The 18,248-nt window shown below is 39.8% G+C and overlaps 1 protein-coding gene across 1 annotated transcript in view; it reads right to left on the bottom strand.

Annotated features, from left to right (window-relative positions):
- Nucleotides 1–17,377, bottom strand: part of GRB10 (growth factor receptor bound protein 10) — a gene marked incomplete at its 3' end in the record, with an annotated part of 100,933 nt that extends 83,556 nt beyond the window's left edge. The window contains exon 1 of the mRNA XM_079533402.1: nucleotides 17,309–17,377. Coding sequence (XP_079389528.1) covers nucleotides 17,309–17,359 — 51 coding nt within the window. The 5' untranslated portion in view covers nucleotides 17,360–17,377. The remainder of the gene's footprint in view (nucleotides 1–17,308) is intronic.
- Between the last annotated feature and the right edge of the window lie 871 nt (nucleotides 17,378–18,248).

Here is an 18,248-nt window from a genome sequence, read left to right as displayed (position 1 = left end):
ACATAAAGCATTAGATGTACAGAGTCTATTATGGTAAGAACCACGTAGTCAGCTATTCACCAAGTTCACTTTTCTATGGCTGGTACACGTAGCCATCAACATAGTTTTTGTTCTATCACAGACCCTTAGTATACACATATGCCTTCATAGGACTATTACAGGAAAAAATCCACCCAACAGAGCCAACTGAGTGTTCAAGTTCTAATCTAAACTTGACAGTTGAGATCAACTGGTAACACACACAATGCTTTCTCAAAAGATGCATGTCATCGAGCTTTTCTGCAGCTAAATACAGCAGCACAGTTCCCCAGCAGATAGCTGTTTGGTACTACGTGCTTTCAGCCTACCTTATCACCAATACCTCAGACCTTGAGGACATTTTTCTCAAGTACAGTTGTGAGGGAAAAGCCAAGCTCTCAGGTTTGACCAATGTCACAGCTTTGCATATGATTTCAAATTTACTCAAAAATATTTATTGCTGCCTTTTCTTAGAGCATCAATCACATCTTTCCCTGGGCCAGTGCTTAATGCACAGCAGAAACAAGGAGAAAAATAAAAAGGCTTTGCACACCAGGCAAAAAAACTTTACAGCAAAGACAACCCACATATTACATAATTAAAGAGCTGTAACTAGGTTTTCTGACTCTAAACTACAGTCGTTTGATTAAGTAAGAGCCAAGTGAAAGGCTCAGTAAGTCAACAATGTAACTGTGAACCTAAAATTTTAACATTCCCATTGCTAAGAGAGCTTGTACAAACAAGGGCTTAAAATACAGCCACTTAGCTCTGTCAAAAGTCAGGCTCTGTCCTAAACCAGCAAAACCATTAACTGCTGGAATTATTCTGATTTTACAAGACTTCTGTTAAGACTGACAGTGATAACCCTAGGGGCCAGCAACAAATAAACCCAGTTTGGGATTATCTGAGCAGCAAAGCTTGCAGCATGCTCCGTCCTGTACTCCACCTGATGCACCACAGCACCTCTGAGCACAGAGGCTGAGAATCACAGAAAGCATGCAGTAACCTGGCAGGGCACACAGAACGATCACTATCCTCATATTCACACAACTCTCAACAGATTTAACAGCTCGCTATACACATATGCAAAAAGTTACAAGAAACACAACATATCAGGAATTACTAAAGATAGAAAGAAAATGAGAGACTGACAGACAGACCTGCGTCCATGGTTTACGTCTCTGCAGTGGCAGGGAATTTGTTAAAGTTGTGATCACAGGAATTATATTACATCTCATGATACACAGAAGGCAGAAATGCTTGCCAATTTGCCCTTGGAAGAACTTCTCTCCTGACCCCCTTCTGGGTTTTAATACCCCACTGCCCAGAAAGTCCTTCAAGTCAGCAAAAACTGGGCTCTGGAGACTGTCAACACCTAAACCCCATGGTGTGCACGCCCCCAATCAGCAAAGCATTTCTTCTCCTACATCAAGGAAAACAGCTTTCTTAAATACATGGACTGATACAGTTACACAACATGCTGGTATAGCTGAGCCAGAAAGTTATTTTCTGAGGGTGTTTCAGATTTATTTTAAGGAGTATTTCTAGTTAAGGGACTCATCATTACCTGCACTACAGCTGCTACCCTGGCAGCATTGCTTCTTATCAAGAGATACCACTAGCTACTGGTCAGTTTATCCATTAAAAAAAAAATAAAAAATAAAGTGGCTCTTCAGTCCCAAATCCCAGAAAAAAGAACTACTACTGTTGCAAGAGCTGGAGCATGATTAGCATCCTCCCAACAGATTTGGCAACAGCAGTCTATTTGTAAAAGACTTTTCTCTGTATATTGGAGTTAGCTGACAACTTCAGCAATGCAACCCTTCAGATGCACACAGCTAGCTTTGCAGACACCACTTCTATAAGATAGTCTTGGTAAAACCGGTATTAGCAGGGCTTGCAACGCTATTGTACAAATAATTTGGCAAGAGTTACATCAAACTAAATTTGTTTCATTGTAACAGTTCTCTTTTAGCATAAATTAACCACTTCTGCAAGAATTCAGCTGTCTCCTCACAGAGAAAATGGGTAGTATATTCCACAGTGTGCACTCTTTGGACCATAGTGTCATTTATTATGGTAGAAGAAATCCAGTGCATCATGATTGTTGCCTTTTAATCAGCTAGCAAGAAGCAAATCCAACTGACAGGCTTAGAAATGCTAAAAGCTTTGTTCTATTTTTAATGAGTCTAAAACCACTCCAGCTGTTAAGAAACAGTTTACATAGTTTACAGCTAAAATAAAGTCTTGAAATACAGAGAAGAAACAAGCACAAGATTCTCAATGAACACAATAACTTCTCAGAGCTGTCTTATGCTAGAAAGCACTTACAGAAATGAAGCATTTACTTTCTTATGTCTGTTCTTTTTTGATACATACACTAAGTTTCTTTCCGCTTCTATCTCTAAGTAAGTTTAGTATTACAGGTCTGAGATGTTTACAGTGGATAATTACATGCTTATATGGAAAATGTATTTCTTCAACTGGTGCCCATAGAACCTGAGGATGAATCTTTAGCCTGTACTTATCCACAAATTTTCCTGACCTCCAAGGCAAGGTCCTGGCACTGACAAGGCTACCAAAATTCTTTTTTACTGCATGTTCCAAACTCTTTGCTTTTGGTCAATATTGACTCCAACAGTCTCTAGAAGATCTATTTTCTGTGAAAGAACTGTATCTACCAACAGAAATTATGCAGACTAACTGAGCTTTGTTACTCAAAGCATAAAATCAACTTCAGTAAGAAATCATATTGCTCTGTTTTTTTAAAGAGGCTTTTTAGCAAGTTCAGCATCATTCTATTATTGAAGAACTGGTATTTAATAGACTAAATTATGTCATCCATGACAGTGTTGCTACTTTCTAACATACAGAAAGATCATATAGGACAATCATTTCCAACCTGCTGCTCTCCCCGCGCTCATCAGATCTGTGAAATGTAAGGTAGCTTGTCTGTTCTATTTGGCATCACCTCCACTAGAGCTCTGATTATAGCAATGCTGCTTCTAAGAACGCTGGCTTTGGGAGCCAGGTCTGGAAAGCAGCCTCGCACGAAGTGGACAGGAGATGTTCTACGAACCGCCTCGGACAGTCTGTCCCAGGCTGAGGCCGACTCCACCCTGCATTAACCCTGGGAGGCTCAGTGCTTGGAGAGATGACCTGATCCGGTGGCCTCTGAGATTTGGCAACAAAGCAAGGCACTCGTGTGTCTCAGGCCAGGGGAGCGGGGGAGGGAGGAGAGAAAGGAAGATTCTATCTAGGTTGTAGGTATTAACATCTCTACGTAAGCACACGCTCTTTAAGGATAAGACATTCAAGCCTGTACACTCTGGGAAGCAGCAGCTACAGCCCGATAACCTAAATCATACTGAAGCGTAGTCTCTCATAGGTCGTTTTCTCTGAAAACTCAACAGTGATGAAATACTAACAATGGAATGGCAGTAGCAATAAAACACACAACAGAGGAATTTATGTCACTCATATATGGCTCTGTTTGCTTACAGGCAACAATACTGTCCTTTTTTGTCTTCTTGTTGGCTCAGGTGTGCAGAGGATTTGAGCCCTTTAGGGCAGGTGACAGCAATTCCTTACAGCCGTTGGCAGAGCTGGTGAAGCAATAAATCTCCCAAAGGTAAGTGCCACCATGCTCACAGAGACCTCAAAAGCTCACCAGACACTAGCTAACAAAGTAACCCCCAAAGTGCTAATGAGATCTTAGGAACTTCAAATTTGAAATATGATGAATTTCAAATGCCACATTAAACAAATCTATATATAAGATTGCTCTGATATCCTTACTTGCTTCAACAATTAGCTATATGGTCTGTACTTATTTCCTATCCTATTTGATCAAATTTTGTAATTTTGGGTGTGCTTGATATCCCACCCTTCCTTCCTTCCCTGAAGAGTGATTCTTGGCACTAGATAAGTAATTTAACTAGATCTAGAAGTAGCTGTCCTATCCAATCAAGCATATGATCCCAACTGTACTGGCCACACACCTTCTTTCTACATGGTGAGTTTGACCCTCAACTAACTCTTCATCCCAGAAAAGGACATCTGCAGTTCAGGTTGCTTGTCCTCAGTTAGATACAGAACTGGCTCTTTAAGCACCTCCAGAACAGCAAGTCCCAAAAGTATTAAACAATCTCAGATGTAGGATAGAAAACCACGTGCATCTCTATGTCACAACCATCATGTCTTCCACCACTAGCAATCCAGCATCATATCTCTCACAGAAACGGACCGTTATGCTAAGCAAACATCAGGGTTCCACACTTTGCATTGCTTGCAAAGAAAACTATGGATTGTAAGGAATAGTCTACAATGCATGGGTAGCATGGGTACTTAAAAAAAAAAAAAAAAAAAAAAAAAAAAAAGCACAGAAAAGCATAATTTTTTTGTTCTGCTTATCCTGTAAGCCTCTGGAAAAAAAAACAAAACAAAAACAAAAACAGTTTTATAATTAAACCAGAACATGCATGTATTTCTGCATTTTGTTATGTCTGAATCTCATTTCACTTCCAGAGTTTTAAGAAAGTGACATTACTGTATCTTTCATGCCAGTGATCACAACAGTTTTCATAAAAAATCTCGAGAACTGATGTGTATTAGATTCAAAGTCACCACTTCCAAACAATACCGACAGTTGAACAATATTTCCAATACAAATTATGCTGCGACATACAAGTTCTCATTTTGCACACGCATATATCTCAATGCAGTGACTGCCATGTTTCCCTTTTCTTAAGGAAAGTGTGCTCTACCAGTAATCTTGCGTCAAGATGACTTCATCACAAAACCTTCCTTGACTTAACATTCTCCAAAGAAAGAAAATTCTCAAAAGTTTAGCCATTTGCATTTAAATAATAAGTAATTACATGTGAAGGCAAGCTGTCCCAAGAAAATCCAATACAATGCGTAAATTTTAGTTTTTGCACAAACTGGTACTTCGGGAAAAAACCAACAAAACTCCACCTGCCTGCTAACAGCAAGACTGTCCATCACCTTCTCAAAATAGGAAGGTTTTGTTTTCATTTTAACACTTGCTGTTTGTATCATAAATGTGTCAAGAGAACCCTGGGGCACCTTCAAACAAGTATCTCAAAGCACTTCTGAACCTTCACTGCAACACTTCAACATTGTTAACGAGAGCTGCTTTACTTCTGTATAAATCCTCTGAGTACGTTAACGTAGGTTAAAGCCTAGACAGATCTAAGAGTTCTCATAATTGCCAGTGCGATACTGAATGAAGGACCAGTGTGCCAAAAACTACAAAACAAGGTAACCAACACAAACTAGATAAGCACAGGTACACGGTCTCCAACAGGGGATGCATTTCAACAGACATTGCAAAGCTGGTCAACAGAAAAGCCTAAGAAACCCCCCAGCAATAAGATTATTTGACTGCGCCAGTTTCAGCAGTGCTACAGCTACTAATCATAAGAATGTTTCTCTCACATGGCTTTATAACATTCCTTCCATGGAAGGTAGGGTACAACCTCCTCTTTTCCCTGAAAGCATCACTGAAGATATTGGAGGAAATGACTTTGCAGGTCATGGGGTAGGTGCTTCCATGTGAGTAGTTACCTGGCTCCAGCTAAGCTAGTGATCAGCTGTGGGGTTCAGGCTGGAAACTTAAAGCAGCACCATCAGTATTTATGACACTGCTCTCTCTGGTTTTCAGCACTTTTTTTCCTCAACCAAAAAATGCAAATCTACAGAACAAAGGTAGAAAAATCTCCTTGCTGAGATTAAACACTAATTTGAGATTAAAAAATCCCCCAAAACTACAAAAACTGTAGGATTAGGAAGAAAAGAAATACTTTGAACTTGGCTTCAGAAGGAAACTGTGAGTGAAAGAAGCCACCTCTGGATACAGTTGTCCTGAGGACAACTAGCTAAAAAAATTCAAGTTAATAGTGACAAATTTCTTGGGAGCTCATTAACATACCAGCACAATACAGACAGCATGCATGTAATCTTGCATCCTAGAAATGTGTATTATTGTGTCAATATTCCTGTTTCAGAATTTGCTGGTGGGATAGTTTGATGAAAAGTTTCTGGTCTTGTGGGTTTGAGTTTATTTTAATCCAAAGGGCAAGCCATACTCTAAAAGACACGGTGTCAGAAAACTATTTTTCCAACGTGCTCTCATCCAGCATAGCAGTTATGGTTTGTGACTAAACTATCCAGCCAATTCACATTCAACTACCAGCAGTTTATCACAATTTGGAGGACATAAAGAACTCCAGAAAAACAAAAACACAAAAGATGTCTTTTTCAGAAAATGCTTAGCACTCTTTGGTAACCATTTGCTCATGCCAGAAAAAAAAAAATACTTCATGGAGAATTTTCATCAGCATGCATGCAAGAAGGTATTCCTCTCAGTGAACTTACAACACAGTAGCCTATACTTCCACATGGTCAGAAGTAGAGAAATGGGCACTTCAAAGTCATAATTCACATTCATCTTAGAGAACAAGTTCTGCAAGTGCCTCCAGCTACAAAACGTATGAAGTGATGATCTCATATGTTGAAGACAGTACTCAGTTTGAAAAATCCCAAGTTCATAAGGAGTTCTAACTTCTTATTATTTTCTTTACTTTAAATCTCAGAACCTTGAGTGCAAAAGCTCACAAACCACATAGCAAGGGACAGCTTCCCCACACTGCCCCAAGGCTGAGTCAGGGGAGATATGGCTGGCAGTACATCCTCAGAAAAGGCAGTGTGGCAGAGAGCCTGCTTCAATCTAAGCTTCGGGAAAGAAGCTACCCACCAAAGAAGGCAGCAGCATGCTGTGATAGGAGACTGAGTACCAAAACAAGGACAAAGAAGAATGGCTTTAAGCTAAAAGAAGGGACATCCAGATTAGATTTTATGAGGGAATTCTTTACTCAGAAGGCAAAGTGGCACTGGCATAGAAAAGCTGTGGGCACCCCAACCCTGGAGGCACTCAAGACCAGGTTGGATGGGGCTCCAGGTAGCTGGATCTGGTGGGTGGCAGCCCTGCCCATGGGAGGGCTGGGTGAAACTGGATGAGCCCTTTCAATTCAAGCCACTCTACGAAATGCTTGGCTGGGAAGCCACAAAGGATATCAGAGGGCAAGGAGGCACCTAGGCCATGGGCCCCTAAGTTCTCTTTTGCTTGTGTCACATCCTTGTTTCCCATCTCAACAGTTGCTTCCAAGAGGTCTCCACCATCTTGGGGAAATTGAAAGATGGGAGTACCTGCCTTGCCCTGGCCAAAACAAGTTTATTTTTGCAGACAGGCACAAATGATGATGAGAAACTGGAGACAGGCCAGCGAAATCACTTTATTGACCCACTTACAAGCAAACAGTGCAATTCCACATGCAGCCAGCACTGCACACTGCAAAGATTTCTGGAGTGGGCTGAAAATAACTTCACTACACCAGTGATCATTAAGGCAACCAGAGAAATACTCTGCTGTACCAACAAGCTAACAAAGCTGACTCATGGGCAGAGAACAACCACTTGGAGAAAGAAGATGATGGCAGCTCAATACCATCCTTAGATGAAGGGAATAACAATACTAGCAGAATTTCAGTGCTGGACTGCAAGAAAGCAGTTTTTGGCTTGCTCAAGGACCTGCTTGCCAGGTTCCCATAGGAGACTGCCCTGAGCGTCCACAGGTCCCAAGAGAACAAGCTGATCTCCAAGAACAGCCTTCTTAAAGCATAAGAACGGCATGCAGAAAGTTACAGGGGAATGGCAGAAAGCCAGAATTAATGGACAGGGAACTCCTGCCTGAGCTCGAATGCTGAAATGCAAAGATGGAAGGATAGCATAAGGAATATCAAGAGATCGTCCAAGCAGAAGAGCTGGAGCTACCAAAGGATGCCAGTAACAACAAGGAATGTTTCTATAGGTAAGCAAGAACAAAAGGACAGCTAGAGTTACCGTGGTTAGTGCTTAGTTATGGATGGGACACAGCAGCTGAGGACACAAGAGATCCATGGTTTCTTTGTCCTACTGAGGTTTTCCCTCATATCTCCCAGATCTTCAAGCACAGTGTCAGCATCTGAGCGAGTGAACATTCACACACCAAAGGTGGCATAAGCTAACTGGACCAAGTCCACATGACCAGACAGGATGCATTGGAAGGTGCTAAGCAAGTGGCCTAATATTATCGTGAGGATGGTCTCTCATCTTGAATAAAATAAATACAATTTAAGCCACTGTGAGAAATCTGATGACTGCAGAGGCAAACCACACATTGTACTACGTTTCGAGTTCCTCGTGTCATTGCACTTGCTAGGTTCTTCAAATACATAGCAAAAATGTCACAAGATCGGTCAGTCTTGCAGAATATCTCATTACTCTGATTAGAGACGTAAGCATCTCATTCGTACTTTTCAAAGCAATATGCCTAAGCTATAGATGAAGATCGTAGAAAAGTTTACTTTGAACTTGAGAAGGATCCACTGCAACTGTTTAAGATTAAACACAAACACTTCTTTGCTTCCACTAAAATATCAGTTTTACAGAAACCCCCATGAGATGAAATAATGGCCTGTCACTCTTTTACACTAATAGCTTCAAGAACTTCTCCAAGAAAGGTGCCAGTGCCACTTTGATAGAAACCCCCTCCTGAACTGGGCAAAAGTATTTGGTATTCTGGGGAACTTGCCAGAATGACAGTATTTACTGTATGACTAATATGCATTAATGAAGCACAAATGGACAACTATTTACTTGTGCTAATAACTAAAGCGCTTTATTAGAGCTTAGGCTTCCAGCATGAAGGATTGCGAGGCTCTCCCTACTTGCCAAAATTATGTCAAAAAATGGAACCAGTGTGTAAGACATCAAGAGCTACAGCCAGTGTGTAGCAGTCTTAAGCCATTGTTTAACACTCAGTCTGCAAAGGACAAGTACACTCCAAAACAACTGGCTGTTTCTGAGGGCTTGTCTTTCCATTGTAGAGGCTAGAATTTCAAACATGCACACTGGTCTTACCAACAGTACACAAGCCAAAGCTATCTTAAAATAGCAGTAAAGCTTGAGAGCTTTGCTAACATTTGTGATCTACATTTGATTGCTTGCTGTTCTTTCAAGAGAAGAAAGAGAACACTGTATCATAAGATGTCAGATTAAAATATCAATATTATCTATCATGAAAGGCCATTAATACCAATAATTTGCCACTTTCTACATGAAAGTTTTCTGAAAGCCCATTAATTTGGTTAAAATTCCACCTGGGAAATGCAAAGCCAATTCCTCCAGAACAAGAATGAAGTCCTAGTTCAACTTTGTGTTCTCAATGTAAGGAACATACCTGTAATGCCAGAAATGAATCTGTTAAAATGGCAGTTTTGTGGGAATTAAGAGTTAACTATGAGGTGGTCTGCAAGCACAGATTCAAAATGAGCTCTGCCGTAAGACATTCCATTAACAATAACATTAGTTTCATCTTAGATGTTTCATCTTAGAAATAGAAAAATTCTGCTCTCTCATTTTATGCAGAATTAAGGGTTTCTGTCTGCTTGGTTTTTGTTGTTGTTTAGTTAGTTTTGTTTAGGTTGGAAAACATCATTGCATAAGTGCTTATGAAATAATATCCTTCCTTTGATCAGTTTCCCTTCAGACTGTGTAAGGCAAGAAAAATCTGTTGGGTATAACTTTTAGCAAGGTCTGAGTCTAGATATATTTCTTAGAAATACTTGTGTATAACACAACATTATATCTGTTCTTTACCAAGGACAAAAAGTGGTTAGTCAGAGCCAACTGGCATGGACAGTAACTCTAGGAATTATCTGAGCCACAGCATTTTCTTGAAAAGTGACAGCTCCAAATGCACAGGAATCTGATATTTCTCTTAAAAAAATAAAGTTGTCTCCAGCAGTTATTGTTTTCTCATAAGTACAGAACATCTGCTGAAGAAAAGTTCATTAAAAACAACTCTCCCCAAATATCACTCAAGTAATTCCAGTTGACTATAGTAAAGCCAATTTAAAATATTTCAATTATTCTATATTTACAGAGTTTTTTGAAGTATGAAGCCATCTAACATCAACTTCTCTCTCGTATTTTGAGTTGATAATAACTTGCATACGTTATGCAGTAACTATCTTATATAGCTAGATTCAATATTTCCTCTTTCAAAAATGGTATTGCTCCTCTCCAGGTGCAAGACTTTGCTCTTCCCCTTGCTAAACCTCCTGAAGTTCTGTCAGCCTCTCTCTCCAGCCTGCCCAGGTCCCTCTGAATGGCAGCATGGCCCTCTGGTGAATCAGCCACACCTCATAACTTTGTGTCATCAAACCTGCTTAAGGTATGCTTTGCCCCACAATCCACATCGCCAGCAAAGACGTCAAACTGGACCGGGCTCAGTGGTGACCCCTGGAGTACTTCACTCATTACTGCTCTCCAGCAAGACTTCATGCCACTGACCACTACCTTCTGCGACCAGCCATTCAGACATTTTCCAGTCTGCCTCACTGCATACTCACCTGGCTCATACATCAACAAATTCTAAATGAATAACTTGCAGGAGAGAGCGCTGAAAGCTTTACTGAGTCTAGGTAAATTATATTAACTGCTCTCCCCACAGACACCAGTCCAGTCATTTTATCATATACTTGGATAAAGTTAGTTAAGTATGACTTTTCCTTTATAAATCCGTGCTGACAAGTTTTGACGATTTTCTTGTCATTCACGTACCTGGAAATTTTCTTGCCAAGTAGTCTTACAAAGAATCTGAACAAATTCCATTATGTTTTCCCTGTAAGTTATGTCATCAATTTTTGACTGCAGCTATGAGACTTACTAAAAATAGAGAAAACAAGCATTACATGCATTTGAATGGAAAAGAATGGCATAAAGGAGACACATCTTTCAACTCCGTAGTCAGTTGTGAATGCACTTTAAATCTGACTTACTATACCAGGAGCCTTATCAAGGGATTCTTGAGAGAAGCACTGAACTTCGGAGATTTAAGCAGTAGAGATTAATCAAGAGATAAATCCAAGAGGCTGCTCATATAAAAGTGATGATTTAAAAGACAGATTCTATCTACTACTGTCCAAGCATAAGCATAAAACCATTAATATAAATATGCAAAATTAAGCTTCTTTACTTGTAGTTTCCTCATATGATTTCCAATATCTAGATTGTTTCCTTACTGCTGTAAGTAGTAATGTAAGCTGTAAATAGGAGGGATGCTTGGCCATTAGAATGTTTTGGGTCTTTTTTTGTGAGTTGAAAATAATACATAAAGAAATCTGGATCTAGTATGCTGAACTTTCTTGTTAACATTTAACTTTGTTTAAGAAGTCTGGTTTTGCTGAGCAACTTCTGTGTAAATTAGTAGGAAAAAGCAGAAGTGTAAACAGTTACGTACAGTTTTTTTTTTTCCAATTGAAATTGCTGAAGGAGACTAAAAAAAAAAGTAACTGGTGGGTATTTAAGAATAAAAACTACATAGTTTTATAAAAGCTTCAAAGGATGATACAAATTTCTTTAGCTTTCTTTTGCCTCATATAAAATATTCAGATCACATGTGCACCACACTTGAATTTCCACATCAGTGGAAAAAAAGTGCTTCTGGGACAATTCTTATAACAGATCTTTTCAACAAAAATGTAGACCAAAGCTAGAAATCCATCTCCAGTTGCTCTTCAACAAAATCTACTAAGTAGCTTCGACTCTATCTGTAAAAGACATTTGCAATCTGCACTTGGCGAGACAGATTTCATAACTTCATATTGGAGGCAACACATCCTGTTAAAACATTCACTAATGTTCTCACTGCTTTGTACTTTACGTCTGCTGCAGTCCGTCAACCCTATACACCATATACACCATGAAAACTGTTAAAACAAGAGCATCATCAAGAAAAGAACTGTTGACTGACACCGTATTTCAGATATCTGATGACTTTTTGCAATGGCAGAAGCAACATTTCAGCTTTATTTCTTCATACTATACGTAGAATGATGCAATTCAATAAAGGCACTGGTGTTTTTTTGCTCAGCTACAACCAAGTATTTGAAAGCTTGTTTGTACCCTCCAGTTGATCTATATTGCCCTGTTGAGATACAAAAGTATTCTGGATCAAACTCTTGTACATTTAAGCCCAAAGAGGGTAAGTTAAACCACTATTCCAACAGTGTCAGGCAGATATGGGGGCAAAACATTCCTCTTGACAACTCTGCCCACATAGGTTTTCAGGCCATGTGGACACAAATTCTGCAAGTGATTTTTCATGCTTTCTAACAAAGCAATGAAGACATTTTATTCACATAAAAATAGCGCATATAGAATCACATACACCTACACTGATCCTGAATATCAGACTATTCTATCCTAAAGTAACAGAGATAAGACTAAGTCACATACAAACTAGGCTTCTGACATCTACCAAGGCAATTCTGAGCTACACATGTCCATCATGTGGGAAGAACATAGGAATGCTGTCCGGACTTGCAGAGATAGGATTAGGAAAATCAAGGCACAGATGGAATTAAAACTCGGTGAGGGATGTTAAAAACAACAAGAAGGAATGCTACACATACATATGTCAGAAGAGATAAGCCAAAGAGAGCACGTGTCCTCTGCTAAATGGGAAAGAACTGGCGACAACAGATATAGAGAAGGCTGAGGTACTAAATGAGTTCTTTCCTCAGTCTTCACTGGCAGCCAGGCTTCTCACAATGCTGAACATCACATCCCTGAACCTCTAGGTGGGAACTGAGGAAGCAAACCACCCCCCTCTCCCCCACACACAATGTAAGGGCAAGAGCAAGCGTGAGACCAACTCAAGAGACTGAATGGTTAAAGTCCAAGAGGCTAGATGACACGCATTCCATGGTCCTAAGGGACCTGGCTGATGTGGTTGCTGAGACACTCTCCATCATATTTGAAAAGTCACAGCAGTCAGACCAAGTCCCTGGGGACTGGAAAAGGGAAACATCACACGCATTAACATGAAAGGGAGGAAGGAGGACCCAGCGAACTACAAGCTGGTGAGCTTTACCTCTGTGCCTGAGAAGATCATGCAATGGATCAGCCTGGAAGACATACTAAAGCACATGAGGGATGAACGGTGACCCAAGACTGTCAGCATGCCTTCACTGAAGACAGGTCATGCCTGACCAATTCAGCAGCCTCCTATGATGAAGCGACAGCATCAATGGACAAAGGAAAAGCAACTGATGTCATCTACCTGGAGTTCTGCAAGGCCTTTGGTGTCATCCCTCACCACGTCCTTATCTCTAAATTGGACACATATGAATTTAAAGGATGGACTAATTAGTGGATAAGGAATTGGTTGGAAGGTCACAGCCAAGGGTTGTGGTCAATGGCTCTATGTCCAAGTGGAGGCCAGTAACGAGTGGTAACCCCAGACATGTATACAAACTGGAAGAACTCCTTGAGAGTAGCCATGCTGAGAAAGACTTAGGGGTCCTGGCTCATATGTTAAACATGAGCCAGCAGTGCACGCTTGCAGTGCAGAAGGACAACGGTATCCTGGACTCCCTCAGAAAAGGGGTGGCCAGCAGGGACAGGGAGGCGATTGTCCCTCTCTTCTTCGCCCTCATGAGGCCCCAGCTGGAGTACCATGTCTAAGTCTGGGGCCCCCAAAACAGGAAAGATGCGAAGCTTCTGGAGAGGGTCCAGAGAAGGGCCATGAAGATGATTCAAGGGCCGGAGCACCTCTCCTATGAAGACTGTGGGGAGAACTCATTGTGGCCTTCCAATATTTAAAGGCAGTATATGAACGAGAGAAATCAACTCTTTACACAGGTAGATAGTGACAGGACAAAAGGGGAAGGTTTTAAACTAAAGGAAGGGAGATCCAGATCAGGTGTCAGGGGGAAGTTTTTTTTACTGAGAGAGTGGTGAGGTGCTGGAACAGGTTGCTGAGAGAGGCCATGGATGCCCCATCACTGGAGATGTTTGAGGGCAGGTTGGATGGGGCCCTGGGCAATCTGATCTAGTATGTGATCTAGCGGCTGGTAAACCCGCCTGTGGCAGGGGAACTTGATAATCCTTGAGGTCCCTTCCAAACCAAGCCATTCTATGATTATATGATTATCTTTCTTTCTGCTAAAACGGATTCCCTCTTCAAACAATCAAAGCAAATAACCCCCAAACCTCACAATTCACAGAGATGAAGCAGCCTTGCAAAACAGATATAACCTCAAGATGCCGCAGACTTTGATCGTATAATCTCCAAAGATGCCTTTCAATTCAGTGTATGATTTTACAGAAAACAAGAATCAAAATTGCCATATTAAAACCAGAAAACTTGTACTTCATTGTACACCCAGCTCAAGGCAAAGTCTAACTAGTTCTGTTGTATTAACAGCAATCAATTTTCTTCACAACTACAGTTCTAGCTAGACTCTGCTTACTTCTAGTAAGTGTTTATTTCCCTGATCTTGAAGGGCACAAAACTTCTCAAGTATAACGTGCAATACTATGCCATCTCACCTGGTCAACAGGACCAACCCTGAAATGCACCAGGCTATAAATGTCTTCTCCATTTTGTGATCACATGCTTGCAGAATATTTTATGGAAAGCTAGCCGTAGAGTACGATGTGAACAAGCTTTTTCTCTAGTAAAAATCCAGCTCTCAAAAACCAAACTCTATGAAGCTTAATTATTCAGAAAGTCATTCCAGCATCACGGTTATGAGAAAATAAACAGAAGGGAGAAAATAGATGAACAGAACACCTAATTCCCACATGCCTAGAATTTTATCTTTAGAAGCTAAGAAAAACATCATTTTGCTATTTATGTCACTAAGACTTGTACAACTAATGCGTCAAAGGGTTAAAGAACTAAATCTTCCCCAAGAGTTCAAGTCACTGCACATAAATACTGTTGTGACTACAGATTGCAAAAGAACGGAAACACAGTAAATCATCCCATTTTTTTCTGAGAAATTCTGGGACTATGTTCTGAATTTCCAGGAACAGAAGACAAACACTGCCAATTCTCACTGCCGGATTTTTATTGAAGAGTTAGAGAATTTGGAAAGGGCTCCTGAAAGCCACTAAAAGGTAGTATTGATTTTTTCCACAAAGCTAGAGATTGTTTCTAGGAGAATACACACAGTAAAACTGTTTTATGTGCTAACTCCTGAGAAAACTAAAATAAATGAATGAATGAATAAATAAATAAAATAAGCTCTTAAAGAAGACCTCAAAGGTTCTAAAAGCAAGAAATACTGCAAATGAAGAGCCCAATACAGAAGTTAAAAGATGCATATCTTTTCTCTCTCCCCAAAAATAAGAGGGTAGAGGTAGCTCAGCAACAGGCCATCCTAAAGGGCATTCTGTAGTGCATATTCACCTAGCTAGGCTCTCAGTTCGTTTGCCTTATGTTTTAAATATAGTCCCAAACTCGAACGTGTCAATTTATTCTAAATATTGAAGTTGCTGCTCTAAGATTCCAGCCTCAGAGACTCTGGAGAAGTGTTTCATACAGGCCTCCATTCGGAAGTCAAAAAACGTACTCCAAAAAAATAGAATACTCCTCACACTCTAATCTAAAGCATATTTACTTTAACCTTCTTTCAGCCTTTTACCAACACAAAACCGGCACAGTAGCCAAAACTGAAAGATAAGTTGATGAAAGCTTTTAAGTCAGATTTAGTAGGGGTGGAAAAACAGATGTCCATTTTTTTTCATGCTAACTTAACTTCTGACAGAAGGCACAATAGTTGTCAATAGGCCTCCAAAGCTCATCTTTAAACCTGTTACAAGCACTCAGAATAGCTAACACAAAATAAGCTATGATCAAAAATACTAACAGGGAGTCACATTCCCACTGCCTTATACTTAGAGAATTCCAGTCTCTAGACTGCCCTAGACTAAAGCTGATTATCTACAGCGTTTGGAAAAGCAAGGGAAATTCACATTCTTATTTGTCATGAACCAACAGCCCTATGATGTACCTCAAGGCTGTTGAACAGGGGTACTAAACATTCTGTTTGCATGACAAAGTTTAACATCCACAGCTCAAAAACAACTACCTACACTGCTTACAAGTGTCACATTTCCCTCAGCCTAGAATCAGGACTCAAGTGATGCTCCAGATGAATTGGTAGCATAATTTCAAAGAGCATCACATTTATGAAGTCCATCTATTCATGAAGCCTTTTAAAATTACACCTAAATATATAACAACAGATTTGCAGAACACCTGATTTCTTGAACTGCATTCTAGCGGTTATAAAGGAATTGTTATATTTCTCATGCTATCAGGAGAAGTCTTCAGGTACATTCAGCTGGCAACTCAGCATATACCAACATTAGTATAAGCGACTAATAGTAATTAGTTAATAAATTTGAAGTTTCCTGTTGGGAAAAAAATTGTTAGCTGGCACATTATGAAACAGATGAGTACCCCGTTGAGGATTTTTTTTTCCTCAGATATGCAGCATGACTAGTAATTACTATTAGTAATGTTTCTCTTGGGAAAAGAGAAAAAAGTTTCTATATTATAGTATATTCTGTTTAATCATTTATGTATCTGCAGGGCCCAAATTCATAACTAAATCCTTAGGGTAGTAAGTACTGTATGATAACAAGAGAAAAAAGGGCAAAAAACAGGTCATGCCTGAAATAACAGATTTGCAGTTCCATAAAAATTACAAATCATGCATTATACCAACAACAACTGCCTGGAGAAAACATACAAAAAAAAAAAAAAAACCAAACATGAGAACTTGCATGCATTTTTGCCTAGGACCTTTAAATTAAGATTTTTTTGTTTGTTTGTTCATTTTAAATCTAATATTCTTTGTAATATGCCATATTGGCTGCTTAAATACAGCACAAACTTAAGACATGACCAAGTACAAAAATCTCTAACATTGTTTCTACAAATGCAGCATTAAGCAAATGAATCCTTTTTGGTGCAAGACATTTCACCAGTACTGCAGCTCGTCTTTTTTTTTTTTTTTTTTTTTTTTTTTTTTTTTGAGGGGGATGAGGGAGGGGAGAGAAGGGAGGAGCAGAGGAGATAGAATAGTGAAGACCAAGTGCTTTCTTTCAAATATGAACTGACTGTTTTGAGGACAAGTATCAAGTCTTAACCAGTGACCCAAATTATTATGTGTTAGTGACCCAATTTTTTCAACAGGACTAAAATACAGGATAGTAACAGAGGCTCTGCTACTAAATCTTAGCAAAACCCAGAGAACTGCCAGACAGCTATTAGCAGTTCGATGAAAAGTTTGAATGCACAATCAATCACTGGCACATAGCAATATGATGCTACAAGCTGACATGCACATGCGATTTCGTAACTTACTATCCGATAAGGAAGATGTAAAAAGGAGTCTGGGCAGCCAGCTAAAGCCATTTGTTCCTTCAAATTTTCTTCAAATTACATCTAGTGCTTCACAGGACCTGCAGAGTACAAACAAACTGTCAGAAACCATACTGAAGATATCACATCAACTTATTATTGAAAACAGTTGGAGGGGGGAAGACCGAGAAGAGCAAGATGAGGTGACAAGGATTTGCATCAACTTGAAGTAGCAAATCTGCAAGTTTGCTGTCTGTAGCCTAGAATACATATTCAGATTGATATTTCCTCATAGGAAAAAGAGCCTACAATGCTGTTCCCAGGCTGGGTGGATCCTCTATTTTCATGATACAGGCAACAGAGAAAGCCATTCATCTCACACAGACCCAAGCCCCCCAGAGTCTGGCACTTACCAGCCAATGCTACATTCTCAATTGTAGGAAAAAAGAAGAAAATAAGTTTGAAATCTGGTAGTCAATGCAACAACCACCTTCAATAGCCTTCAATATCTAGCTATACAACCTCTCCCCTTTACCCTCTCCAGCATGTCTTTTCCCCCGCAGCTTCATTCTCATGTTGTTCATCAGTCATGTTTCCCAAGCAAATTTGCATTCGAGTCTTGCATTTCCTTCTCCAAGTGATTATTAACAGGAACTTGGTAAGCTAAGCAGTATTTCTTTTAAGCAACACCTCTACTCTCAGAAACAATTTGAATTCTACATAATTTAAAGGTGCATCTGGCTATAGAAATAAAAAACTAATTAAAAAAAAACAGTACTAAAATAAATAAGGCCACTGCATGTGAAGAAAGGAAAAAAGCTAAACAAAAGCATATATGTTAAACAGTATTTGCTATTCCCAGTGTTTCTCCCAACCAGTTGCATCCAGTGTAAGATATCCCTGCAATGCCAGCCAAGCTACTTCACTTCTGAGCAGATGAAAG

The sequence above is a fragment of the Tetrao urogallus genome, assembly GCF_951394365.1.
Source record: "Tetrao urogallus genome assembly, chromosome: 3".
NCBI classification, from domain to species: domain Eukaryota; kingdom Metazoa; phylum Chordata; class Aves; order Galliformes; family Phasianidae; genus Tetrao; species Tetrao urogallus.
The sequence above is the reverse complement of the archived record's forward strand: the minus strand, read 5'-3'. Positions and strand labels throughout refer to the sequence as shown.